General features: G+C 38.1%; 5 protein-coding genes across 5 annotated transcripts; 3 read left to right on the top strand and 2 right to left on the bottom strand.

Annotated features, from left to right (window-relative positions):
* Positions 1 to 1,399: 1,399 nt before the first annotated feature.
* Positions 1,400 to 5,855, top strand: LOC141905347 (nucleoporin p54-like). The gene is made up of 13 exons (XM_074794188.1): positions 1,400 to 1,630; positions 1,795 to 1,893; positions 1,973 to 2,059; positions 2,165 to 2,203; positions 2,294 to 2,365; positions 2,530 to 2,768; positions 3,087 to 3,274; positions 3,898 to 4,100; positions 4,330 to 4,478; positions 4,563 to 4,670; positions 4,777 to 4,896; positions 5,258 to 5,368; positions 5,561 to 5,855. Exons 1-13 carry the CDS (start codon positions 1,504 to 1,506, stop codon positions 5,681 to 5,683), a joined length of 1,665 nt encoding a protein of 554 aa, XP_074650289.1. The 5' UTR covers positions 1,400 to 1,503; the 3' UTR covers positions 5,684 to 5,855.
* Positions 5,856 to 6,288: 433 nt separating this feature from the next.
* Positions 6,289 to 10,549, top strand: LOC141905823 (uncharacterized). The gene is made up of 5 exons (XM_074794873.1): positions 6,289 to 6,307; positions 6,610 to 6,784; positions 7,096 to 7,322; positions 7,805 to 8,077; positions 8,169 to 10,549. Exons 1-5 carry the CDS (start codon positions 6,296 to 6,298, stop codon positions 10,209 to 10,211), a joined length of 2,730 nt encoding a protein of 909 aa, XP_074650974.1. The 5' UTR covers positions 6,289 to 6,295; the 3' UTR covers positions 10,212 to 10,549.
* Positions 10,550 to 10,961: 412 nt separating this feature from the next.
* On the bottom strand, positions 10,962 to 13,359 carry LOC141905984 (uncharacterized). The gene is made up of 3 exons (XM_074795117.1): positions 13,281 to 13,359; positions 11,926 to 12,656; positions 10,962 to 11,504 (listed from the first exon to the last, which is right to left on the bottom strand). Exons 2-3 carry the CDS (start codon positions 12,646 to 12,648, stop codon positions 11,406 to 11,408), a joined length of 822 nt encoding a protein of 273 aa, XP_074651218.1. The 5' UTR covers positions 12,649 to 12,656; positions 13,281 to 13,359; the 3' UTR covers positions 10,962 to 11,405.
* A 42-nt stretch (positions 13,360 to 13,401) lies between these two features.
* Positions 13,402 to 18,910, top strand: LOC141905211 (GDP-Man:Man(3)GlcNAc(2)-PP-Dol alpha-1,2-mannosyltransferase-like). Its single transcript, XM_074794020.1, has 4 exons — positions 13,402 to 13,449; positions 13,640 to 13,873; positions 14,104 to 15,053; positions 17,171 to 18,910. The coding sequence occupies exons 1-4, from the start codon at positions 13,409 to 13,411 to the stop codon at positions 17,443 to 17,445; spliced, it is 1,500 nt and encodes a 499-aa protein (XP_074650121.1). The 5' UTR covers positions 13,402 to 13,408; the 3' UTR covers positions 17,446 to 18,910.
* Positions 18,911 to 19,247: 337 nt separating this feature from the next.
* LOC141906301 (uncharacterized) lies at positions 19,248 to 20,825 on the bottom strand. The gene is made up of 2 exons (XM_074795549.1): positions 20,629 to 20,825; positions 19,248 to 19,737 (listed from the first exon to the last, which is right to left on the bottom strand). Exons 1-2 carry the CDS (start codon positions 20,823 to 20,825, stop codon positions 19,248 to 19,250), a joined length of 687 nt encoding a protein of 228 aa, XP_074651650.1.
* Positions 20,826 to 22,022: the final 1,197 nt, after the last annotated feature.

Genomic DNA, 22,022 nt, shown 5'->3' with positions numbered 1-22,022 from the left:
GTCAGGAATTAACGAGTTGGTATCGAGGCCTTGGATTATTCTGTGGATAGTTCTGCATTATATTCAACGAATTACATCTCATTAAAACCACGCTTTTCATCAAAATCTTTAGTTTCAGTTTATTGAAATAAAATAGAAAAATCCAGGATTGTTTTCTTTCCTCAGAAATAACTGCAGAATTATCAAATTTAAACTTACAAATAAAATTGTTCACTTCTTCAGGAGGTTTTTCTATGTGAGGTTTAGGTTTCGCTGCAGGTTGAACATGAAATATAAAAAAGAGAAACTAATGAACAAACAGTATGAATATTATCTGATTCTGAAAACTGCTGGTGAAGAAAACATTGAAAAGATAAAATAAACTTACACTGTTTTCACTGTTTCTGGTGTCAATTTTACATAACATCTACAAATGAAAGAAGAACATTTGATACTTCATAAAACACAATAAAAACAGAATGAATTTACACGGAATTCACCAAAACTAATTCACATTTTGCCGAATCATTTCAGAATCAAATTCCAGCACAGCAAGGTGTGAGGCCCATGGTCAAATATTAGTTACCCGCAATATCTGAGGTGAAATACATTAACATCATTTTAACCCATGTGATAAACACTTACCGAATATTGAGACATTGAATTGCTGGGTGTGAAGGGAGGCTGGTAATGTTTGGGAAATTGTACGGTTTTGTGTGTTATGATTTATTTTGGAGGCCGTCATTTTCACACACTGGATCAAACCAGTGCAGGTCACAATGGACACAATGACCACACACACGTCATAATGTTCCAGATTCGCGCTTTGCGCATGTCAGGAATTAACGTGTTGGTATCGAGGTTTGGATTATTCTGTGGATAGTTTTGCATTATATTCAACGAATTTCTTCTCATAAAACCACGCTTTTCATCAAAATCATTAGTTTCAGTTTATTGCATGTTCAGTTTTTATTTTCCGATACGAACCCTGCTGCAGCTATAGTGTTGCAGAATCGTGCGGTCGGACAATTAGTCCATTCATTGATAGAAAGCACTTATATCGTATAAATGTATTTATTTTTCTACTGAAAATCTAAAAGATTTAAGTTATCAAATCGTAAAATTCAAAAATCTGGCAACTTTAGATAATTGATTCTTAAATACTAATCGGGACCCACGCGCTGATACGCATGGCTGAAAACACCCTGTAGAGCGGGAACCAGGTCTCGACTTAAGCCCCTTGACTTGGAAGTGCAAAAGAATTGGGAAGTATCGCAGAAAAGTGAACACGCTAAAACATTTCGGAAATGTTTTGATTACTAGATTCTTATTCCTGGCAACCGGTCGGCACTTGGGATATTGCCCAATTCCGAATCCTAATTTTATTCTTAACCACCCGATCATAGGTGGTAGTGCGGTCGATTTTTGGAAGTGGGTTTTTTGATTAGTGAGCCTGAATCGACCTTAAATCGTTATCTAAAGCTTTATTTAGATCGAAAAAATTATAGAAACCGTTGTCTAACGATGGCATTTAGTTTTGGTAGTACGGGTACTACTGGGTTTGGGGCTGCTACTGCTACCCCTGCCTCCAGCGCACCTCCAACATTCGGATTTGGAACTTCAACCCCTGCTGCTGCAACTACCACTGGAGGTAATTTTCTTTATTTGTAAACTACTGAGCAATCTTCTTAATTATTTTCTATATTATCTAAAAAGTTAGCCATAATAGAATAAAGACCTTGACATTCTTTGGAAAATTTGAAATAGGCCCTAGTTAACTTTTAGCAAATTTTCCTTTGGCCTTCATTCATACAGTGTCATCCTTTGGCGCTCTCACCTTTGGTGCACCTAAGACAACTGCGAGTGGTTTTGGATTCGGTACAACTACAACTGCCTCAACTTCAGGACTCGGAGGTAGGTCCTCTATCATTCATTTGCTCCTATAGTAGGTAACATGCGTATCTGTGTAATAACAATTTTTCTATGATTTCAGCATTCAGCTTTGGAACAACACCAGCAGCCACGACAACTACAACGTCATTGTTCGGATTCAATAAACCTGCTCCAACCGCAACAAATAGTAAGCAAATCGTGAACTTTTGTAACTGCTTAGTTTGTGAAAACTAGCTAACGCGTAGTTCAAAAAGGCAACATCATTTTAAATGCTCTGTCATTCTTGATTTAGGTTTTTCTTTTGGAACGACCACGACTCAAGCGAATAAAGGTAGTTAATCTGGAACTCCTTCATATTCAGTTCTAGTCATTCCTGCTCTTGTGATCTGACTTGGAAATTTAACTCTCATTTTTTCTTTAGGTTTTAATTTTGGAACGCTGTCACAGCCGGCAACAGGAGGCTTTGGTGCAACTACTGGCGGATTATTTGGAGGTGAATGTAAAGAATTGAAAAATGATTTTGATGAAAAATGTCTTCTTGGATTAAAAAACGATTGATTAGCAATGAATTTTGTAGAACCAGAAAATGTAGCTGTTAAGTTTGTTGTAACTGAAGTGCAAAGTTAAATTTCTGATCCAATATTTTTGCATTTCTAGCTCAACAACAGCCTCAGCAGCAACAATTAGGCCTACAACAACAGCAACATCAACAGAATGCTATCCTCACAAATATGGCCTCGGCGGTTTCATTGCCTACGATATTCGGAGATGAACGCGATGGCCTCATAGCTAAATGGAATCAAATACAAGCATTCTGGGGAACTGGGAAAGGATACTTCAGTCAAAATGCACCCGCTATTGATTTCTCTGCCGAAAATCCTTTTTGCCGATTCAAAGTATGTTTCTTTAAGGTTAAACAAAAATGATACCTTGTTTCTCCTAAACGACCGGGTCAGTTTTGTAAAATATGATAAAATTTGTAATCAGTTAATTTCTATAGCTGCTGGGTCTGTTATGGTAAAATTGATCACGATTTTAAAAAAAGTAATGCACAGGGTAGATGGGCGGCCGGCCGGGTCAAGTTTAAAGCTCAGCAGATCAGAGAAGCAAGATCTCATATTTTTTTAGCCTGCCTATCATTATTTCTCTAGCGCTATATCACGAAGTTTTTACTGTTTTTCTAATTTTTACGAATTTCTTATTGAATCATATAGGCTGTTGGCTACAGTTGCCTGCCGACTAATAAAAATGAAGACGGTCTAGTGGCGTTGATTTTTAAGAAGAAACACGATGAAGTCAGCCGTAATCAACAGCAAGTCGTTGACAGTTTGAATGAAATATTAGGCAGCAAACCGAACGTTTCCGTCTGCGTTGAAGGTCTCAAACCTTTACCAGATGACAAGTAAGAAATTTCTTATAAAATATGAATATATAAGTATTTAGATATATTTTGAATTTGGTATGGGTCTTCCTCCAGAAAATTCTGACATTAAGTTTCATTCTCTTCATATCTGAAATAAGGGGCTCTTATTGAATTCAGCTTCCTTCATACTAAAGACACTAGGCTGGATCTGTCCCTGATATATATGTACAGTAGTAGACTGAGTGCCATAGAGCTGATTAAACCTCTTAGTATCACATTCCACAGAGAAGGAATTAGTTTTCCCCATTTCATATGATAACTACCTACTGTATCTCATCTTCTGACTGCCCCAAATTCACTTCCCACAGACATATGGGGTCATTCATTTATTACGTACGCGTTGGGGGAGGGGGTCAGTGCAATTGCGTATTGTAATGCTTAATGTATATGAAAAAATGGCCGAATGGCCGAAAAAATGGCGTACAGAGGGGGAGGGGGGTTGAAAATTTCAAATTTTATGCGTACGTAATAAATGAATGATCCCATAGTACAAATTAAAGAAATTCAAGAGAAGAGAAAATAGTCAATTGCTCGATAGATGTGAATGAAGCTAATTTAAAGATTAATATCTATTACATTTACTCTGCTTTGTCCGATTTCAGGTCTGAATTGATCGTATACGTTTTGGAACGGCAACCGATAGGAACGACGAAACGTCACGCCGCCACCGACTTATACAACTATCTCAATCAGGCCGCGGTTAAACAAAAACTGATGCAGCCACAACTTTCCGTAGAGAATATCTTCATGAAGACCGGTTTCACATCGGAGCAGTTAAAACAGTATTTGGATTCACCGCCAGCTGGTAGGTATAATAATGATAATAATGATAATAATAGAAATAATGATATTTATTTAGAGTCAATTACATTAGATATCTCAACAGACTTAACAAATTACAGATATAAAACATTGGACCAATAAATAAGATGATAGCATAAACAAAAAAACTGTATTATGGTATTCAATTATCAAACTTGGAACATGTTTTCTCGATGACCTGTTTGGAAAAATTTCATTTATTAATATATTAGGTATAGATCCGTTAATTTGGGACCAAGCTAAACTCGACAATCCCGACCCCAGTAAACTGATCCCGGTACCGATGATTGGATTCAGCGAGCTACATCGTCGTCTACAACATCAGGAACAGCAAACTAAACTTCATCAAAACACATTAGACGTAAGTTACCCCTTTCAGTCTAATCCGAGTTAAGAAAATCTTAAGTATAGCTTTTTGAATATATTTCCGAATATTATATTATAGGATATATCACAATGTTTAGCCGAATTGCAAAGAAAACATTCCAACATGGCCGCTCGTTCGGAGCAATACAAACGTAAATACTTGGAACTCGGACATAGAGTACTCAAGGTAATATTTTGGTGTTTCTTGTAAAATTCATGTAAAATTCCTAAAATAATCGAATTATTTCATGTGGAATCGGCAAACAATTTGAACTATGCCATTAATTCTACAGGTTATGGTGAAACAAGAAATATATCGTAAACTTGGCTATGGTATCCAGGCTGATGAGGAACAATTAAGAGTGATGTTAGAAGCTATACAAGCTGAATTGAACGCTCCTACTCAGTTTAAGGTAAGTTTGGCATCGTCTGGCAGAGTTTTCTGTTCTGCGTTTCTCTAACTTGCAACTGTCCCTGATTATCCTAGTTCATGAATATCTGATTTTATCATATACATGTAGGCCTTCAGTGGAACCTCATCAGAGGACCAAAAAACCTGTTCGTTACAACCAATAGTTTGTTATATCTCCAGTATAATTAATTCAATTCGATGTTTTGCTTTGGACAAAATTTGAAGTTTGTGATATCATTTGTTTTATCTTATAAACTCTTATCGCCAAATTCATTATAACAAGGTTCCACAGAATCTAGGTAGCTATCATGGTGTTTCCAATGCTTGTGAAAATGATACGAATTTTTCTATTTTTAATACAGGGGCGTTTGAATGAACTTATGTCTCAAATCAGAATGCAGAATCAGATGCATGCGATACGACCAGAGTCTTCTTATCAGATTGACGGAGAATACTTATCAGAGATAAAACAGGTAAGCTTAGGAGAACCTGGGCCATGTTCCACAGTTCTGGGTCCAGATTTGACTGTTGTTGGTTTGACCAATTCATGGAAATTAAATATGTTTTGATTACTAACTACTGTAGAACTGGATCTGCCTTGATAGAATGGATTTTCATACAATCAGTTGTATTATTAATGATTTTTGTCACTCGATATGTTTCAGCATTTGTCCATGCAACAAGAAGGACTACAACATCTCATAGGAATAATCAAAGACGATGCGCGTGATATAATAACAATAGAAAACGGACTTTCAGAAGCGCAACAGAATATACGCCGGACCTGATATATGCAGAATCGAGGATAGTTGAACTATCACCAATGAGCTGCAATTAAAATCATAATTTCTTCAGACATAAAGCTGGCCATACATTAATGTATCTAAAATAACAATGGAAGTGAAATGTATTTGTAAATAGTTTTTATATGCTTTTTGAGATTTCATTTAATAAATCTTAATGAAGTGACAATTTCAAATTTTGTTGTTTTATTTATTGTATTGCTTGGAGAGATGGAAATACATCTGTTCCTAGACGCACTTTCGTTCGACAATGTATTATGATGACAATGATCAAAAAGTCCTAAATTGTGAAGTCAACGTACAGCCCATCCAAAGTAATGCAGGGCTTCTCACATTTGATATGATGGATAACACCAGTATTGAATTAGCTGCAAAGCATCGATAACGGGTTTTCTGCCTAGCTGTGATATACAAACCTTTGGGATTTGGGAGTTAAAAATAGAAATGAAAAAAATGTTTATATATCTTCTATACAGGAATACTTGAATTGGGCATAATTACTGATTCTATCCATTCACTTTCAATTGTGACAAAACAAAAAATGACTTAAAAAATAGAGTCCGGTCGTTAGTCCGATCCGCGCTGAATGAATGCAAAATGGCTGAGAAGGTATCATTTTTCTCTTTCGCTTTTCTCGAAAATATATTTTTGTTGGAAATTTGCACATTGCATGTGAATAATTAACTGCAGTTTTTATATGAGTTGTTATTCTGTAACTGGTCTCTGAAATTTGTAAGTCTACACATAACTTCAAGGCAGGAGAAAAGCTTTTTTACCGTTAACAGCTGTCAAAACAGACGTAGTCTGTGCTCATACTGTTAAGTTAACCTGTACAGATAGATATCATTTCTATTGATATATTTCGCTTTTTCTCGAAATATCATGAAGAGTATATTGTATATTTTGTCTAGGCTGTTCAAGTGAAGTTAGAGCTCGGTCACAAAGCGCAATTTCGGAAGGAGCCGACACCTGAAGGATTCACTCACGATTGGGTAATCTTTGTTCGTGGCCTCGACGGTCCGATTCAGTACTTCGTTGAAAAAGTCGTCTTCCACCTTCACGAAAGTTTCGCAAATCCGAAACGAGGTATCGAAACATTTTCTTTCACGAGTATTTTACTTTTCTCGACGCTATAGAATTTTAAGTAATATTTCCTGAATTGTATTTCTGTTTCTATTTGATTCCGAAATTATGAAATGCTTTACCCTAAAATTATATAAATGAAGTTCCTACCTATCTTTTTAAATCATGTTTGAAAACCTTTTATTTCAAAAAATTGTACACTTAACTATTTATTTAATCTGAATGTAAAGTGTAATGAGATTATGTTTTTATAGTTGCGCTATATACTCTATTTAATCATTACTATTATTATTATTATTACTATTATATTTCAGTTGTAACGAAACCTCCGTATAAAGTCAATGAGTCCGGGTATGCTGGATTTTTACTTCCTATCGACATCTATTTCCGCAATCAAGACATACCGAAGAAGATACATTTCCAGTACGATATATTTCTACCGGCCGATGGCTGCGCACCGGTCAGCAATTTACGCTGTGAAAAATTAACGTTTCAAAATCCGACTGAAGATTTCAAGAAGAAGCTGTTAAAAGCGGGAGGGGTGAGTTTTGTATTTTTTTTAATGATTAACAGAGGTGCCTTGTCTTGTAGGCCTAGTTGTTCAAAATTTAGAATTTAATGAAATGAAAATTTGAAAATATGAAATGAAAATATCATTAACTTTGTTCAGAAATTTACTGTGGGTTTCTTCTCTAAACTGAGATTAATATCAGTCTACCAGTCAAGAAAATATCATTCTTTATAACAACACAGTGGCATTATAAAGGGCTTTTACTGTAAACATGATTTGATATACAATGGAACCTCGTTACCACAAACTTCTGAGGACCAGATGATAGTTCGTTGTATCGAGTATGAAATGAAATAAATTGTTTTACTTGGGACCAAATTATAAGTTTGTTTTAACCAATAAATCCGTTAAAGTTTTAATGAGGTTCCACTGTAGACCATGACGGAGCACTTTGATTTGAATTATCAGTTGAAAATCATGTATGTGAAAATATGTTCCTCATTTCTCGCTAGGAATTGATTGTTGGTGGTCAGCGTATCACTCCGCCGCAAGTATCCGATGACAATGATGAGGAGGATGTAGAGGAGAAGTTAAAGGTTTACAGTAGCGAAGATGAAGGATTCAAGGACGTATCGCCGCGTCGCAGTCCTCAGATCGAGAAGAAAAAACCGAAGAAAATCGCGGAAGCGCCGCCCGTCCGGAAACCCACTCCTCCGAAGAATGACGAATTCACGAATCTATTCGGAACGCCGTTGAAAGTCGACCGATCAAAAAAATCGCCTAAGGTATTTTTAATCGTGGCAGAATTGTGATCGAATCCGTTTCAAAATCGCAGAATTCTAATTTGAGAAAGTTTTTTCGTTTTTGTTTTGACAGGATAAATCGAAAAAGGACAACGCCAGCAACCGAGCAAATAACAGTCAGAGTTCGAGTCAGAACTCCAGTCAGAAAGAGACGAAAAAACCAAACAAGGATAAATCTTCCTCGAAAGAAACCAAACCTCAAAAACGCCCGGCATCCGACTCGCCGTCGGCTGACTCGGCTAAAAAGCGCAAAAAAGAAGAGAAATCAGACGACAAAAAGAAAGAAAAGAAACAGAAAGATAGAGATAAAGAAAAAACTGTTTCGTCGATTTCGAAGGATAGTGATAAAAGTGACAAAAAGCATAGTAGCTTATCGAAAAAACACGGTTCAAATGATTCTTTGAATAATAGTTCGAGCAGCACTAAAACGAAAGACAGCGTCAAATCTTCGTCGTCGTCTAGTTCTTCTCAATCGAAAACTCAACGAGCAAAAGTCGACAAGTCCGAATCGAAATCCGAATCGAAACCGCTCGAAAAGTCTAGCGGTAAGGTTAAAGATAATGAGTCGGGCGCTAGTACGAGCGAAAGGCGCGATAAAGAAAGTAAATCGAAAGACAAATATAAGAAATCGTCGAGTTCCGAAACGAAACATGTCTCCGCTACGAGTAGTAAGAACACGAGCGAAAAACATTTCGACAAAAAAGAGAAATCGGTCGAGAAGAAAAAAGATAAACCTACGTCGCCCGACGGGAAGGTTAAAGACAAAAAATCGAAAGACAAAATTAAGGATGGTCATAGCTCGAGTCAGAAGCAATCGACCGACGCGAAGAAAGAAAAACCGGCTTCGAGCAAGAACTCGGATTCGAGCCGCGAGAAAACTAGCGGTAGTAGTAGTAGTAAACATTCCAGTGATTCGAGCGGCAAAAAAGAAAAAACGGAAAAAGTTTCGTCGAAATCAACACCGGAGAAACATACGCCTAAAGTAGTCAGCGAAACGAAGTCGTCCAAGCCCGAGAAGACTACGGCTAGTCATCAACGAATTGCGGTCATTCCTTCGAAGCCGAAGTCTTGGCTGGCCGAGGAGCTATACAGCACCGGTTCTCATTCCGACTCGGATATGTTCAGCGACAGAGAACCTTCGAGTCCGGTTTTAAATCGCAGTTTTTCGTCGATACCGATTAAATCGGGCGGTAAAGCGGCGCCGGCGGCGAGCGCTCTGAAAAATTTGATCAACGAAATGGGAGATTCGGACGAAGACGAGGAACCGACGGTTCTGTCACCTTTATCGAGCGGCGATTCCCCGCCGGCGTCGTCCGTCGTCAAGTCGGCGCCGCCCGCTGAAACTAAGAAAGAAAAATCGAAGAAAACGCCCGATTCGGAAAAGGGTCTAGATTCGCCGCGTAAGTCGCACAAAAAGAAAAAGAGCAAAGACAAAGATAAGGAAAAAGATCGCGGCAGCAACAACGGCGCCAGCTCGAAACCGGAGAAACCGACGAAGGAAAAGTCGAAAAAACACAAGAAGGATAAACACAAAGAGAAAGATCGAGACAAATCGTCGGATACTCATAAGGAAAGTCATCATAGTTCGTCGGAAAGTCTGAGTAAAATCGCGAAAGAGAACAAAACCGGCGATAAAGACGGTTCGACGACGAAATCTAAAAAACCTAGCAAGTCGCCGCGGTTCGAGTTGCCGTCGTCTTCGCCAGTCGCGCTCGGTAAAGTCGAAGAATCGTCGGAACCGGCGGAAAGCGTAAAAAATCCCGAGTCGTGTTGTGAGGACGAAGTCCATTCTCCGCTGTCGTCGGATTTCGCGAAACCGTCGCCGAAATCGATAATCAGCGACGTCAGCGCGAAAGGGGAGGAAATCGCGGCCGACGATAATAAGGTCGAAGCGGCGTTTACGAACGAATATCTGTTGGATTTAGTAACCATTCAACGAAAACTGTCGAACCTACGAAATCCGGACATCGCGCAAAAAGTCGCCGATCTAGTCAATACGACGAGTCGTTACAACATCGGCGAAAAGACAATGGATTTCGATCTTTGCGATTTAGACGTCGATATCGTTCAACAATTACAAACGTGTTTACAAGACGTACCGATTCAAGCGTTCTAATTTTTGTCCGAAGTTCGATTAAAAAAAGTAACGAGTAACAACTGCATTGTTGATCGTGTCGAATTTCCATTGACCAGGGGTAAACCATTTCTTGAATAACCGATAACCATTGTTGATTCCTAACAATTAAATTGTTTTTAGAATTTTATCTCTCGCATCGCCAAACCATATAATGACTTAACAATTCTTTGTTGTGCCTCTCTGTATGTTAAGAGATGTATAATGATTGAAATGGCCATAAATAAAGTATTTAACAGTAACAAATATATTTATTAAACGTATGCTTTGTCTCCAAGTATCATTAGTATTGTTAAATTTGTATGTGCTTTAATGAATAAATAACACCGAATTGCATTTTAATTTCTATATTATTGATTTTATTAAGTTTGTCGGTATCTGTTCTGGAGTTGCTGTTTTGGGCAGCTGTCACAAGAGATGTTCTGTGGGTGTCATGCGAGTCGTGTGATCTACAAGAATATGGAACCATTTTTAGATTTGGGACCAGTTTCTCTGAATTGCTAGTATCCTGCTGTGTTTATCAGATCGTGACCAAATTTGGTGAGGATGCAGTCCAGCAGCTTCCAAGTTACATAAAGCTGATTTTGGATTTAATGAGGCGGGTAGTGGAGCCAGTCATAACGCAGGGGAGCTACGGTATATTTATCGATGTACTGCCTGGTTTTTATAGAAATTTGAGATCCATTGAAAATTAGAAGTATTCACTCAAAAATGTATTTATTAAAACCATGATAAAAATATACAACACTCATCAATACTGAAAAACTTGAAAAATAATATAGTTGCGAAGCTATAGAAAAACGCATACAATTTACATATAAAACATGTATCCAAATGATACCTTGTTTCTCCTATCAGTGAACTGCAAAGATATTTGTATTCAGTTCATTTCTCTAACTGCCGGGTCTGTTATAGTTAATGGTTCACTTGATCATGATTTAAAAACAAGTACCTGGTAATGTACGGCACGATCGATAGGCAGCCGGCTGGGTCAACTTTTAAGCTTAGCAGAAATGAGAAACAAGGTGTCTTATCTTTTTAGCCTAAGAGTAACACTATTTTTGAAACTGGTCTTAGGGCTGTTTATAGACTGGTTATTGTCTCTATAATCAACTACCAACATCGATAAACAGGAGATAGCCGAAAAACATTGTGGAAAACTGGGTAAATTTGACACTATGGAGGTTCTGATGCATCTGACAATGATTCGTCACTTTCTTCAGTTTCGGATTTTAATCGTTCTTCTGGTATTGATAATTTGATATGTGTAAAGCCCTGAAAGTAAAATTTGAGATCAATTATTTTCATATACTGAAAATATATTTTCAGCATTAAGATAATGGATTTCCCGGACAGAGAATTTACTATTTTTAAGTCAATAATTTTCATCTCGAGGAGTTCAAAAGTTGAGGCTTAAGATGCATAAGAATAATGGATATCGTGAGTTACTAATATTTCACTATGTTTGACAGTAGCTGCCACCTTTCAAAAAAGATGAAAACTAATTACTAATATCGTCAAATACACCACCATACGGTGAACTAGCTAAGTCCATCACAATTTTATACAGCGCACTGCAGTGCAGATGCACTGAAAGGGTTAAGACCAGTCTTATGATAGAAAACCACTTTTTCACTTCAGGCATGACTGTGCAACTGGGCTCTCAGGTCAAAAGTTTTCCCATTTTGATACGTACCTTCCAATGATTCGGTGGATCTTTAATCAGGGTATCGCGTAGATCGAATTTCCACAGATGCGACAATCCGAGGATCAAATCGTCCGAGAGATCGCCGATATCATTACGACGCATCGACAAACACGATAAATCCGTCAAATCGATCAAACATTCCGGAACAGTCGTGAACGCATTCGATTCGGCGTTCAAGTAAACGAGCCGTTTAAGCCGACCGAAATTAGTCGGAAAATCGCACAAATTATTCTCCGCCACGCTCAACCATTTGAGATTACGCAATTTACAAATTTCCGACGGCAGCGCGGATAATTTATTCGCGCGAACGCTGAGTTTTTCGAGATGAATAAGATCGCCGATGCACGCCGGTAGAGTATCTATCCGTATATTCACCGCCCACAATTCAGTTAACGTCCGAATCTGGCCGATTTCCGGAGACAGATAAACCAACGGATTATGGCTGATGTTTAGATAAACAAGTTTTTTCAGCGCGTTTAAACCGCTCGGAAGCATCGTTAATTGATTATGATCGAGAGTTAATTCGACGAGGTTTTTTATGCTCGTTAGTTCAGCCGGTGGCATCACTAGGTTATTGTCGTTCATCAGTAGAACCCGTAGATGTGTGAGCATCGTTAATGAATCGGGAATCACCATTATGTTCCTATTGCTGATGTTCAGTACCCGGTGTCCTGACACTTTACAGGCTACTATCAATTCTTCTGTTTCCATTTAAAGCACTGAAAAATAAATAAACACACAATGTAATCTTAAAGCGCTTGATATTTTTCAACATCAACAGAAAACTTTTTTCATATACACTTTTAGACAAAACCATGAAACATAAAATAGGAATAATTTTATCGGGGCACCCTCAATTTACTTTTAAATCACAAAGGAAACTAGAGGCTGTGTGTACAGGCTTAAGTCATTGTCAGTAACCTGTCTGTGGTTTAGCAGCTGTTTAGTTTCACAAGCCACAAGTTCATCTGATTAAAAATACCATGCCAACGATTAGTTAGATAACTAACTGCTGTAGCATATGATATGGCTGTGCTTTTTTGATGGTAAATAATGATGAGACATGATAAACGAATCAAATGTTTGCATATGCTCAAAGATATGAGCGGGACTCATTGAGCTATGTTAAAACAGTAGTTAGAGAATAACGTAGTGTAGCAGCAAGTACTACACAGATTTGACAGTTGTTTGACAGTTAATATGACCAGGAGGTGCTGCCATCTACTGGTACATAGAGTTGTAACCCTTCTTTCGGCTTTTACTAGTTAAAAATACATTAATGTAAACCAAAGCCAATTTCTACAGATCTATAGGGATCGACACTTCTATAATTGTTCAGGTACCTCGCTGAAAAGCACCGTAAAAGTATCTAAAACCTCGAAGGAGTAGGAGCCGACCGGTGGGTTTTTCCTAAGGGATGGTTAAGTCCATTTCGTATCCGTCGTAGACAGAATCCAAGATGGCGGCGCCCATGATCGAGGACATTTTGTCCATTTTACGCGGAAATATCAGGTATTTACAGTATTCTCTTGGTAAAAGGCGTCCTCATATTCATACTCCAATTAGGATATTGTGTTTCTCATTAATGATAATCTTATTCAATTTTTTATTTCGTTAAATCATCAATAATGGGGTCAGAAACACCCGTTTCTTCTGAGTCGAGATCAATTCAAATGTCAATTAATTTACTTATGCATTTCAGAATCTTATTCTACATGATGAATCTGCTCTTGTTGCTGATAGTTTTATGTGTCATCCTTCTCGTTATACTGTTCGCTTTGCTGAAATTCATTCTCCGCAAGTATAAACTAACTCTACACCCCGAGATACGGCAGAGCGACAGCACCGTCGTTGTAGGATTTTTCCATCCGTATTGCCACGCCGGAGGAGGTGGTGAACGAGTCTTGTGGACTGCTATTAGAGCTATTCAGAAGAAGTAAGATTTCATTATCTTAATTCTCAAACTTAATAGACATTCATCTTACAGGAACCTGTCGCAAAATCTTTGAGATGCCATATTAAAAAACTAAATATCTACGAAGGACTTGGCTCGCTTGTTCTTTTAAATGCAGGGTATATGGTGCACTAGGATGCTGGGGTAAAAATGTTGTGTCAAGCCCCTAAGGTTCATCTTCATGATCATTGTTCGTTTTCTTTATTCGCTAGGTACCCGCATGTTCAATGCGTCGTCTATACAGGAGATCATGAAGCTACCGGAACCGAAATCCTCAACAAAGCTCGCGATACATTCAACATAACCATCCCTCATCCGGAGCGCGTTCATTTCATATTCTTGCGCCAACGCGACTGGGTCGAAGCGAAAACCTACCCTTACTTTACTTTACTCGGACAGAGTTTAGGCTCGGCGATCCTCGGCGTGGAAGCCTTATTTAAGTATATCCCCGATATTTACATCGACAGTATGGGATACGCGTTTACGTTGCCGATATTTCGATATTTGGCCGGTTGTAAAATCGCGTGTTATGTACATTACCCGACAATCAGTACGGATATGTTAGATCGAGTTATACAGCGTCAGGGTACTTATAACAACGCTTCGTTCATCAGTCAAAGCACGATTTTAAGTCAAGGTAAATTGCTGTACTATCGACTTTTCGCGTACTTATACGGAATCGTCGGCCGATGTTCGCAAGTCGTTATGGTCAACTCGACGTGGACGCGTAATCACATTTTACACCTGTGGAAAACTGCCGATCGTACGAACATCGTTTATCCGCCGTGCGACACGACCGAATTCGTCGCTATTCCGTTGAAAGACGACTCGGCGTCGTCGACTACCGGTAAACTGTTCCGCGTCGTTTCCGTCGGGCAGTTTCGCCCGGAAAAAGATCACAAACTACAGATTCACGCGTTCTGTAAATTCGTGCGCAGTCGCGACGACGACCGCCGCGAGATGTTTCGGTTAGTTTTGATCGGCGGTTGTCGCAACGCCGACGACGAGGCTCGCGTTCAAGAATTACGCGAGTTATGTCGAATGTTGGACGTCGAGGAGAACGTCGAGTTTAAACTGAACGTTCCGTTTATTGTACTGAAAGAAGAACTAGCGGCAGCGACTATCGGTCTTCATACCATGTGGAATGAACACTTCGGAATCGGTAAGATATATGCGCGAAAACGTGAATAATAATAATGCGAAAATTTTGAGGTGACAAAAAAGTGTACTGTGATTGTTTTTAGAAAGTGATTCAGAAATGGGTAATTCAAATTCAAAAATTAGAAAATGATGTCTAAAATGATTCAAATAGGGTCCCTACGACTCCCTATGACTCTTTGATTCCTTGATAACTCTTTTTAGCCCACTTGGGACTTGAGTCCCAGCGGGCTATTGCGTTCACTTTTCGTCCGTCGTCCGTTCGTTCATCCATCCGTAGACGGAATCCAGTTATTTTGGGAAGTTTTGAAGACGCTTCAAGGTAATGTCTTGATATTTGGGTTACACATGTATCTACCCTAGACACATCTTCAGCCCAAAAACTGGCCCTGTCAGATTCAAGATGGCCGACTGGCAGCCATTGTTGTTCGCCAAAATCAGCACTTTTTACACATTTTTTAACTTTTTGAGGGAAAGTTTGAAGACGCTTTGATCAATTACCTTGATCTTTCGGATATATGTGAATTCCCCCAGGGCCCATCAGCATAACAAAAATTGGGTCGATTGGACTCAAGATGGCCGTCCTATGACCCTTTTAGTGCCCAAAAATGTTAATTTTGGCCCAAATTCTGAGTCCTGTAGCTTCCTACTGGTTTGTCATTTCTCATTGCAATTTGTGATGGGTATTCTTTGGAAAGGGATGTTTTATACCTGAGATAGGTATTTTTCATCAGCCAATTATGACGCAACTGGCGGCCATCTTGGTGTCGGCAGTACTCATTCGTAAGTGGGAAAAAGTTTTTCCACATTATATTGATACCTAAGCGTATTTTGTTACCACAATCATTTAGAAAGTTGTAGCTCATAACGTGTTCTATGATTGTGGTGAGTTTCAAGGTCATTGGTTTTTGTATATGGCCACCAAGGGGGCGTTGAATAATGCAATATCTTAGTATTTCTATATTATATTCGTATCAATGCATATTTTGTAACCACAATCAATTGCAAAGTTGTAGCTCATGACATCAGCTATGATTGTGGCAAGTTTTAAGGCCATTAGTTATTCTATATGGTCACCAGGGGGCGTTGAATAGTAGAATAACTTAGTATTTCCTTATTATATTGGTACCTAGGCATATTTTGTTACCATGATCAATAACAAAGTTATAGTTTGTGACATTTTCTATGATTGTGGTGAGTTTCAAGGTCATTGGGTTTTGAATATGGTCACCAGGGGGCATTGAATAGTAGAATAACTTAGTATTTCCATATTAAAGTGGTAACGAGGCATATTTTGTTATCACAATCAATTACAAAATCGTAGCTGCTGACATGTTCTATGATTGTGGTAAGTTTTAAGGTCATTGGATACTGTATATGGTCACCAGGGGGCGTTGAATATTGAAATTGTTAGATTGTTGAGCATTTGGAATTACTTCCCAAGTGGTCATGGTGTCCCTGGAACCCTAGTTAAACAGAAAATGTTTTTAAAGATGCTTGAAACTCCTTTGATTTTAAGAAAATGTCCAAAGCTCCTTCAATTTTTAGAAATAGGTAATTAGAAATGATTGTAGGTTTTACAGTAGACTTCACCTAAATCGGTACCAGGATTTTTGTCTTCCCAATAGTTAGTTACCGAATTAGAAACTGAGTTTTAATAAGTGTAACGGAAAAAAAATTTGCCTACAAAACCACCAAATCAATGGTTTATCATGATAAACAGTACTGAGTTAGGAGGAGTCTACTGTAATCGGGATATGAAAGTGATGCAGAGACTGCCTCGAAATTTAAAATTATCATCATTAAAACTCCTTGAATCTAGGAATGATTGATCTGTAAAAAGGCACATATGATCTATCTTTGTTACTCTGGTAGTTTTATATGAGGATGAGTTTATGAATCAACCACTAACAAATAACAATCATGTCTCATGCACATTTTTGTTTTGTAACTTGTCCTGTTAGCCTGTCCTGTGGAAATTAAAATAAGAAAAATTCCAAATCAAATACAGTTACCGGTACCTAATCTAAAACCTTTTTGTGAAAATTCACTTTTGCCTGACCTCTAATATCTAAACTAAGCTTGTCAATTAAAGCTGTAATCGTTGTTTCGTATTTGCAGGAGTTGTGGAATGTATGGCAGCCGGAACCGTCGTGTTAGCTCATAATTCCGGCGGTCCGAAGATGGATATTGTGACCGATTACGAAGGATCTCGTACGGGATTTCTCGCCGATACCGAGCAGACGTACGCGGATTGTATGCGAACTATTTACGAATTGACTCCGACGGAAAGACGCGAAATCTGTTCGAACGCTCGCGAATCGGTCGCTAGATTTTCCGAGGAAGCTTTCGAAAACGGTTTCCTCGACGCGCTAGAAAATCTGTTACGAATTTAATATCGTTATTATTGTTGAATGGTTTGTTGTAATTTAATCCCTCCTGGTGTTTGATATGTACGGTGCTGGTTTTAGTCTACTGTGCTAGTTCTATGGTTTTACGAGTCGAAATTAGTTCAATCGCCTAGAATCGACAACTGCAGAACGGGATCTCGATGCTTTATATGTCATTTATTCTAAATATACGTATATTATAGCTTTGACGGCAGTCTCATATGAAATATGTATATATGTACATATGTCGTTTGAATTGACGGTTTTATCACAGTCGAATGTATCAAATGAACGACAGAAATGGTTGTTTTTCTTGTTAAGATTGATTTTTGCAGGGAGGTAACTGGGTACCGGTATGTGGAATTATCATAGATGGACAAATATACTTAATTATATATTAAGCCAAATATCAAGATAGCTGAAATCAAAATGGATTGGTGGCAGGCTGCAATAGAATGGATAGGGTTATAGATTTGTACCGGTTATTTGCTTAAATTAATGGTCACCAATGCGTATAATGGTGCTTTGTGTAGCTGGTTTTTAAGGAAAGGGAAAAGCTTTCAATGCTACAATTAGTCGTGTAATGATAACTTGCTGCCTACTTAAGTTGCCTACTGTGGAATCATGGTGTTAACGATTTATCGCTTGACTGTATTTTCAGTTGTTTGACCCCAGTTCACTTGAAGCTATCAAAGCGTAGTTGTAAATAAACTCATTCAACTGCAATTCTATGAAATCGGCATTCCCTTGAGTGTAATTATTGCTGAATTCTCGCGCTTGAAATTGGTGTTAAGTTTACCCCGGTAGAATCTTATCAGTTCTAACCTACCCAAAAATATTTTTAGGTGGAGACTACTATACTCATTAGTCGTCACATGGATTCGTTTTAGAGTCTGTGGTCTTCAGTGCTGGTCAAATCGGTAAACTGATCAAAGCAGTCAATTTTACCGTGATTCATTTGTATTCAAAACACTACCAAGTAAGACAGAATCTATTGCATCTTAGATTCATTTCCAGTCCAAACACTACTGATTAACACCAAGTCTATTACGTATTAACTCAGATTCATTTTATACAGTCAAAACACTATCGGTTGAGACGGAATCTATTGCATATTTATTTAGATTCATTTGTAGTCAAAACACTACCGACTGAGACAGAATTGCATATTTATTGAGATTCATTTGCAGTCAAAACACTACCGAGTTTAAAGATAGATTCTATATCGACTTTCACCAGAATGTAACCGGTGTATGATGAATACTGTATGTATAAACAGGTGTGGGAACAGACGTCGATTTTGTGGCAGAAAATCAATAAAATGCTGAAATTCTCAGATAATTGTTGCCACTGTCAATAGAGTATGGTCGATTGAATTATTTATCACGTGCATAAGTGGTTATCAGTATATCACATTTGTATCACATGAATTGTTCACACACAAGTTGCAATTTCTAACACTCGGGAAAATATATGAAAGACCACTGTCATATGAAGTATTGCATCATTGTAAATTCCAGTGAGATATTGAATTGAAAATATACATTTATTACTTCTCGCAACAATCCGTTGTTATTATAAGAAATTATAATTCTTTTCATATCGAGAAGCTCCCTGTAAAATCACAATCAAAATCCCGAAATGAGACGTACTAAAAGTTCACAAACCACGTTGGAAGTTTTATGACTTGTTTATGACAGTAGTTTTGACCGGTAGCGCGGGATATTAAGGATTGAGATCGAAGCGAGAATTTTATACGTAATTTCGAATGAAAATTCTTGTCTATATCATCTACGAGTTCGCATTTTCTATTCTTTTTCCACGTGTAATTTGATGCCTAAGTAACAGATTTTCCTCGTAATCTGAAGCAAATACGGAATGAACTGCACCAAACCTAAATAATCCTTTTCCCCGATGTCTAGTTTGTACGTGAACAAATTATCCCGTTCGTTGTGAATATCTTTGAAATTGAAATCTTCCGAACACGCTTTCTGCAGGTGATATTGCAAGTCGTCTATTTGTTCTTTCAAATTCGGGTCTCGTAAAGCGGTTATATTCGTACAATATTTACACAACTGTTCGTAAACGACTTCGTCGCCTGCCTCTTTTATTTCGACCATTTTCTCCCAGAGTTTTTCGAATTCGTTCATACGTTCGACGTTCGAAACGTATCTGCCTTTATCGATCAACGTTTGGCACAGTTGTTTCGTTTGCTTGAAATGTTTGATCGTGTAAACTTGTTCCGGAAACAATTCGGGTATTAACATCCGTGCCCCAATCAGAGATTCCGTAAATGACCTGAAATTGAAAATCTGTATTGTACATGTATATCTATCCTGTAATGTAATCTCATATTTTTCTGTATGTACGAAAATAGAGATTGGTTTTAAATATCAGAATTTATTGACTTCGGCTTCATCTTAATGGCTGTAGGTACACGAGTTGCAAGGATTAATGGGATTTAGAATTGCAGATGACGGACTAGTAATGCAAATCTACCCACGGTTGCTGAGTTAGTGCCATGATGACTGCTAATCCCAGGGAACCCCCTCAAACAAATTTATAACAGATCCATCCAAAAGAATAATTGCCACCATTGACAATGATGAATTAATTCGTCGCAGTAAAAAATGTTTCAGGGGCGATTGGAAAATCCACACGAAAAGTATTTCTTGGATATTGAAGCAGCCAAGTCAAAGGCTATTAAGGTTCTGCGTGGTTCCAGCCTCGGTTTAAGATATTCTTGAAGAAATAAAGCCGAAAAGAATTTTCGAGCAGATGAATGTCAGATTTATGGTGTTCGCGGGAAGGTGGGAGTCCGGACCCCCGAGATCCCCCCCCCTAAAATCCGCCGGTGTGTTTATTTGATAAAACAATTCCAACGGAGCGAAAACGATGGAAAGACGGGCTCGCACCGAAAACAATCAGGACAGTCGGATTTACATAATTTAAAAGTAATATCAGCACGAGAATCCCACAATAATGACGAAAAAAATCCGAAAGTCCGAAAAAGATGACTATTAGTATATGTCGAAACGTCGAATAAACCACCAGCTCTAGGAAACATTTTGTACTTCATTTTTCGTCATTATTGTGGGATTCTCGTCTTAACACGGATATAGAGTCTTATCAATGCTGAATTCAAAAATAATTTTTGAATTAATATCTAAAATCCTTGAAACGACTTACTTGTGCCTATTTTCGAACCATTCGGTGTATTCACTTCTTAGATTGTTCAGTTTTTTCAGATGCTGGTAGATATCCTTCTTCATCTTATCCAGTTCGATTATTTTCTCGTCTAACGGTTCCAGGCGTCGAGGTGTCATCATACACGGCGTAGAAACCGGTGTGGTGAAATACGACCACATCTGAGCTCCGTTAAACATGGTATTTCGTGAATAATGTGAGAATTTTCTTCGACTAAATGACAACGCGCTTTGTCTCTGCATGGAAAACGAATAAAAGAAAAAAAGCTATTTGATTTCAGCTTAATATCGTGATTTATAGCAAGTTGAGCTTTTAATACGCAACATAAGAAAAATATATTCAGCCTTATCCCAACATTAAAAAAGATTGACGAACAGATTGTCAGCTAAACCGTTCCAGACAGATTGTCCAACGCGTGGGTTTTTAAAGCTCTTCAATTCCTTATTCTTGGAACTACGTATAGGTGTTATAATGTATTGGCAAGAACAATTCCGATATCATGGTTCAGTGACCAAACTCATCAACTCGTCATCATTGCATGTATAGGAATGAATTATTAAGCTGCCTTCTTACGTAAACTCAAGAGCTCACAGCATAACAGGGGCGGATTCAAGGGGAGCAGGGGAGCGCTCCCCCTCTCAAAATTTCAAGGTGCCCTGAAAAAATTTCAAAGATTTTGTTTTTATCCATGTATTTATTTTTTCATAGAACTAAACCATCCGTATTGGGTGTTTCAAAAATATAGTTGCTCTAAAATTGCATCAAATTTAGAAAATTTTCTGGGGGAGGACCCGCACCTACGAGAGTGCCGTTATTTGCCTATAGATGTGCCTTAATTTTTCCTGCCCCCCCCTCCTTAATTAGACCCTAGATCGACCCCTGCATAAAACGTTCGTATTTCGTACGGTCTACGGAAATATTGAAATTTGCAGGTACGACCGCGCGCGCGCGCAAGTTTTCAGGCTAAAGAAATGGAAATGTAGAACTATGTCGGCTAATGACACCTTATAATAATAAGATAATGTGATTTATGCGTCAAGCTACGTGAGACAAGTGACATTTATCAGTGTAATTTACGTTTATAACTTTCACTGTTCTGTTCTGTTCTTTACCTGATAATGGCATTTCAGATTTTCATGTAAATCAAATTAGGACAATTGTATAAAACGCGCAAAATTTTTCGCAATGTATTATGTATTATTTGCATTAATCATTTTCAAAAGAAGTGATTATAGATTTTAAAAAAACCCATCAAAACCCTCCAATCGATGACAGAAAATGCAGTTTTCGGATCCAAATTTAATTCGCTCACCTTCCTCGTTACGAAGTCCTGTTTCCCCTATCAATTTTCCTCGATATAAACCTAGCCAGCGTTA

This window comes from Tubulanus polymorphus, chromosome 5 (assembly GCF_964204645.1).
Source record: "Tubulanus polymorphus chromosome 5, tnTubPoly1.2, whole genome shotgun sequence".
NCBI lineage: Eukaryota > Metazoa > Nemertea > Palaeonemertea > Tubulaniformes > Tubulanidae > Tubulanus > Tubulanus polymorphus.
This window is presented reverse-complemented; position numbering and strand designations above follow the sequence as displayed.

What these genes read in the sequence shown, in the direction of transcription:
- LOC141905211 (XM_074794020.1), top strand. Translation starts at nt 13,409, where the DNA reads ATGATCGAGGACATTTTGTCCATTTTACGCGGAAATATCAG. An exon ending in ATTTTACGCGGAAATATCAG is followed by an intron (nt 13,450 to 13,639) that starts GTATTTACAGTA and finishes TATGCATTTCAG; the next exon opens with AATCTTATTCTACATGATGA. An exon ending in ATTAGAGCTATTCAGAAGAA is followed by an intron (nt 13,874 to 14,103) that starts GTAAGATTTCAT and finishes TTTATTCGCTAG; the next exon opens with GTACCCGCATGTTCAATGCG.
- LOC141905347 (XM_074794188.1), top strand. Translation starts at nt 1,504, where the DNA reads ATGGCATTTAGTTTTGGTAGTACGGGTACTACTGGGTTTGGGGCTGCT. An exon ending in TACTGGCGGATTATTTGGAG is followed by an intron (nt 2,366 to 2,529) that starts GTGAATGTAAAG and finishes TTGCATTTCTAG; the next exon opens with CTCAACAACAGCCTCAGCAG. An exon ending in TCGGACATAGAGTACTCAAG is followed by an intron (nt 4,671 to 4,776) that starts GTAATATTTTGG and finishes TTAATTCTACAG; the next exon opens with GTTATGGTGAAACAAGAAAT.
- LOC141905984 (XM_074795117.1), bottom strand. Translation starts at nt 12,648, where the DNA reads ATGGAAACAGAAGAATTGATAGTAGCCTGTAAAGTGTCAGGACACCGG. An exon ending in ATCCACCGAATCATTGGAAG is followed by an intron (nt 11,505 to 11,925) that starts GTACGTATCAAA and finishes TTTTACTTTCAG; the next exon opens with GGCTTTACACATATCAAATT.
- LOC141906301 (XM_074795549.1), bottom strand. Translation starts at nt 20,825, where the DNA reads ATGTTTAACGGAGCTCAGATGTGGTCGTATTTCACCACACCGGTTTCT. An exon ending in TGGTTCGAAAATAGGCACAA is followed by an intron (nt 19,738 to 20,628) that starts GTAAGTCGTTTC and finishes TTTCAATTTCAG; the next exon opens with GTCATTTACGGAATCTCTGA.
- LOC141905823 (XM_074794873.1), top strand. An exon ending in AGCTGTTAAAAGCGGGAGGG is followed by an intron (nt 7,323 to 7,804) that starts GTGAGTTTTGTA and finishes ATTTCTCGCTAG; the next exon opens with GAATTGATTGTTGGTGGTCA. An exon ending in GATCAAAAAAATCGCCTAAG is followed by an intron (nt 8,078 to 8,168) that starts GTATTTTTAATC and finishes TTGTTTTGACAG; the next exon opens with GATAAATCGAAAAAGGACAA.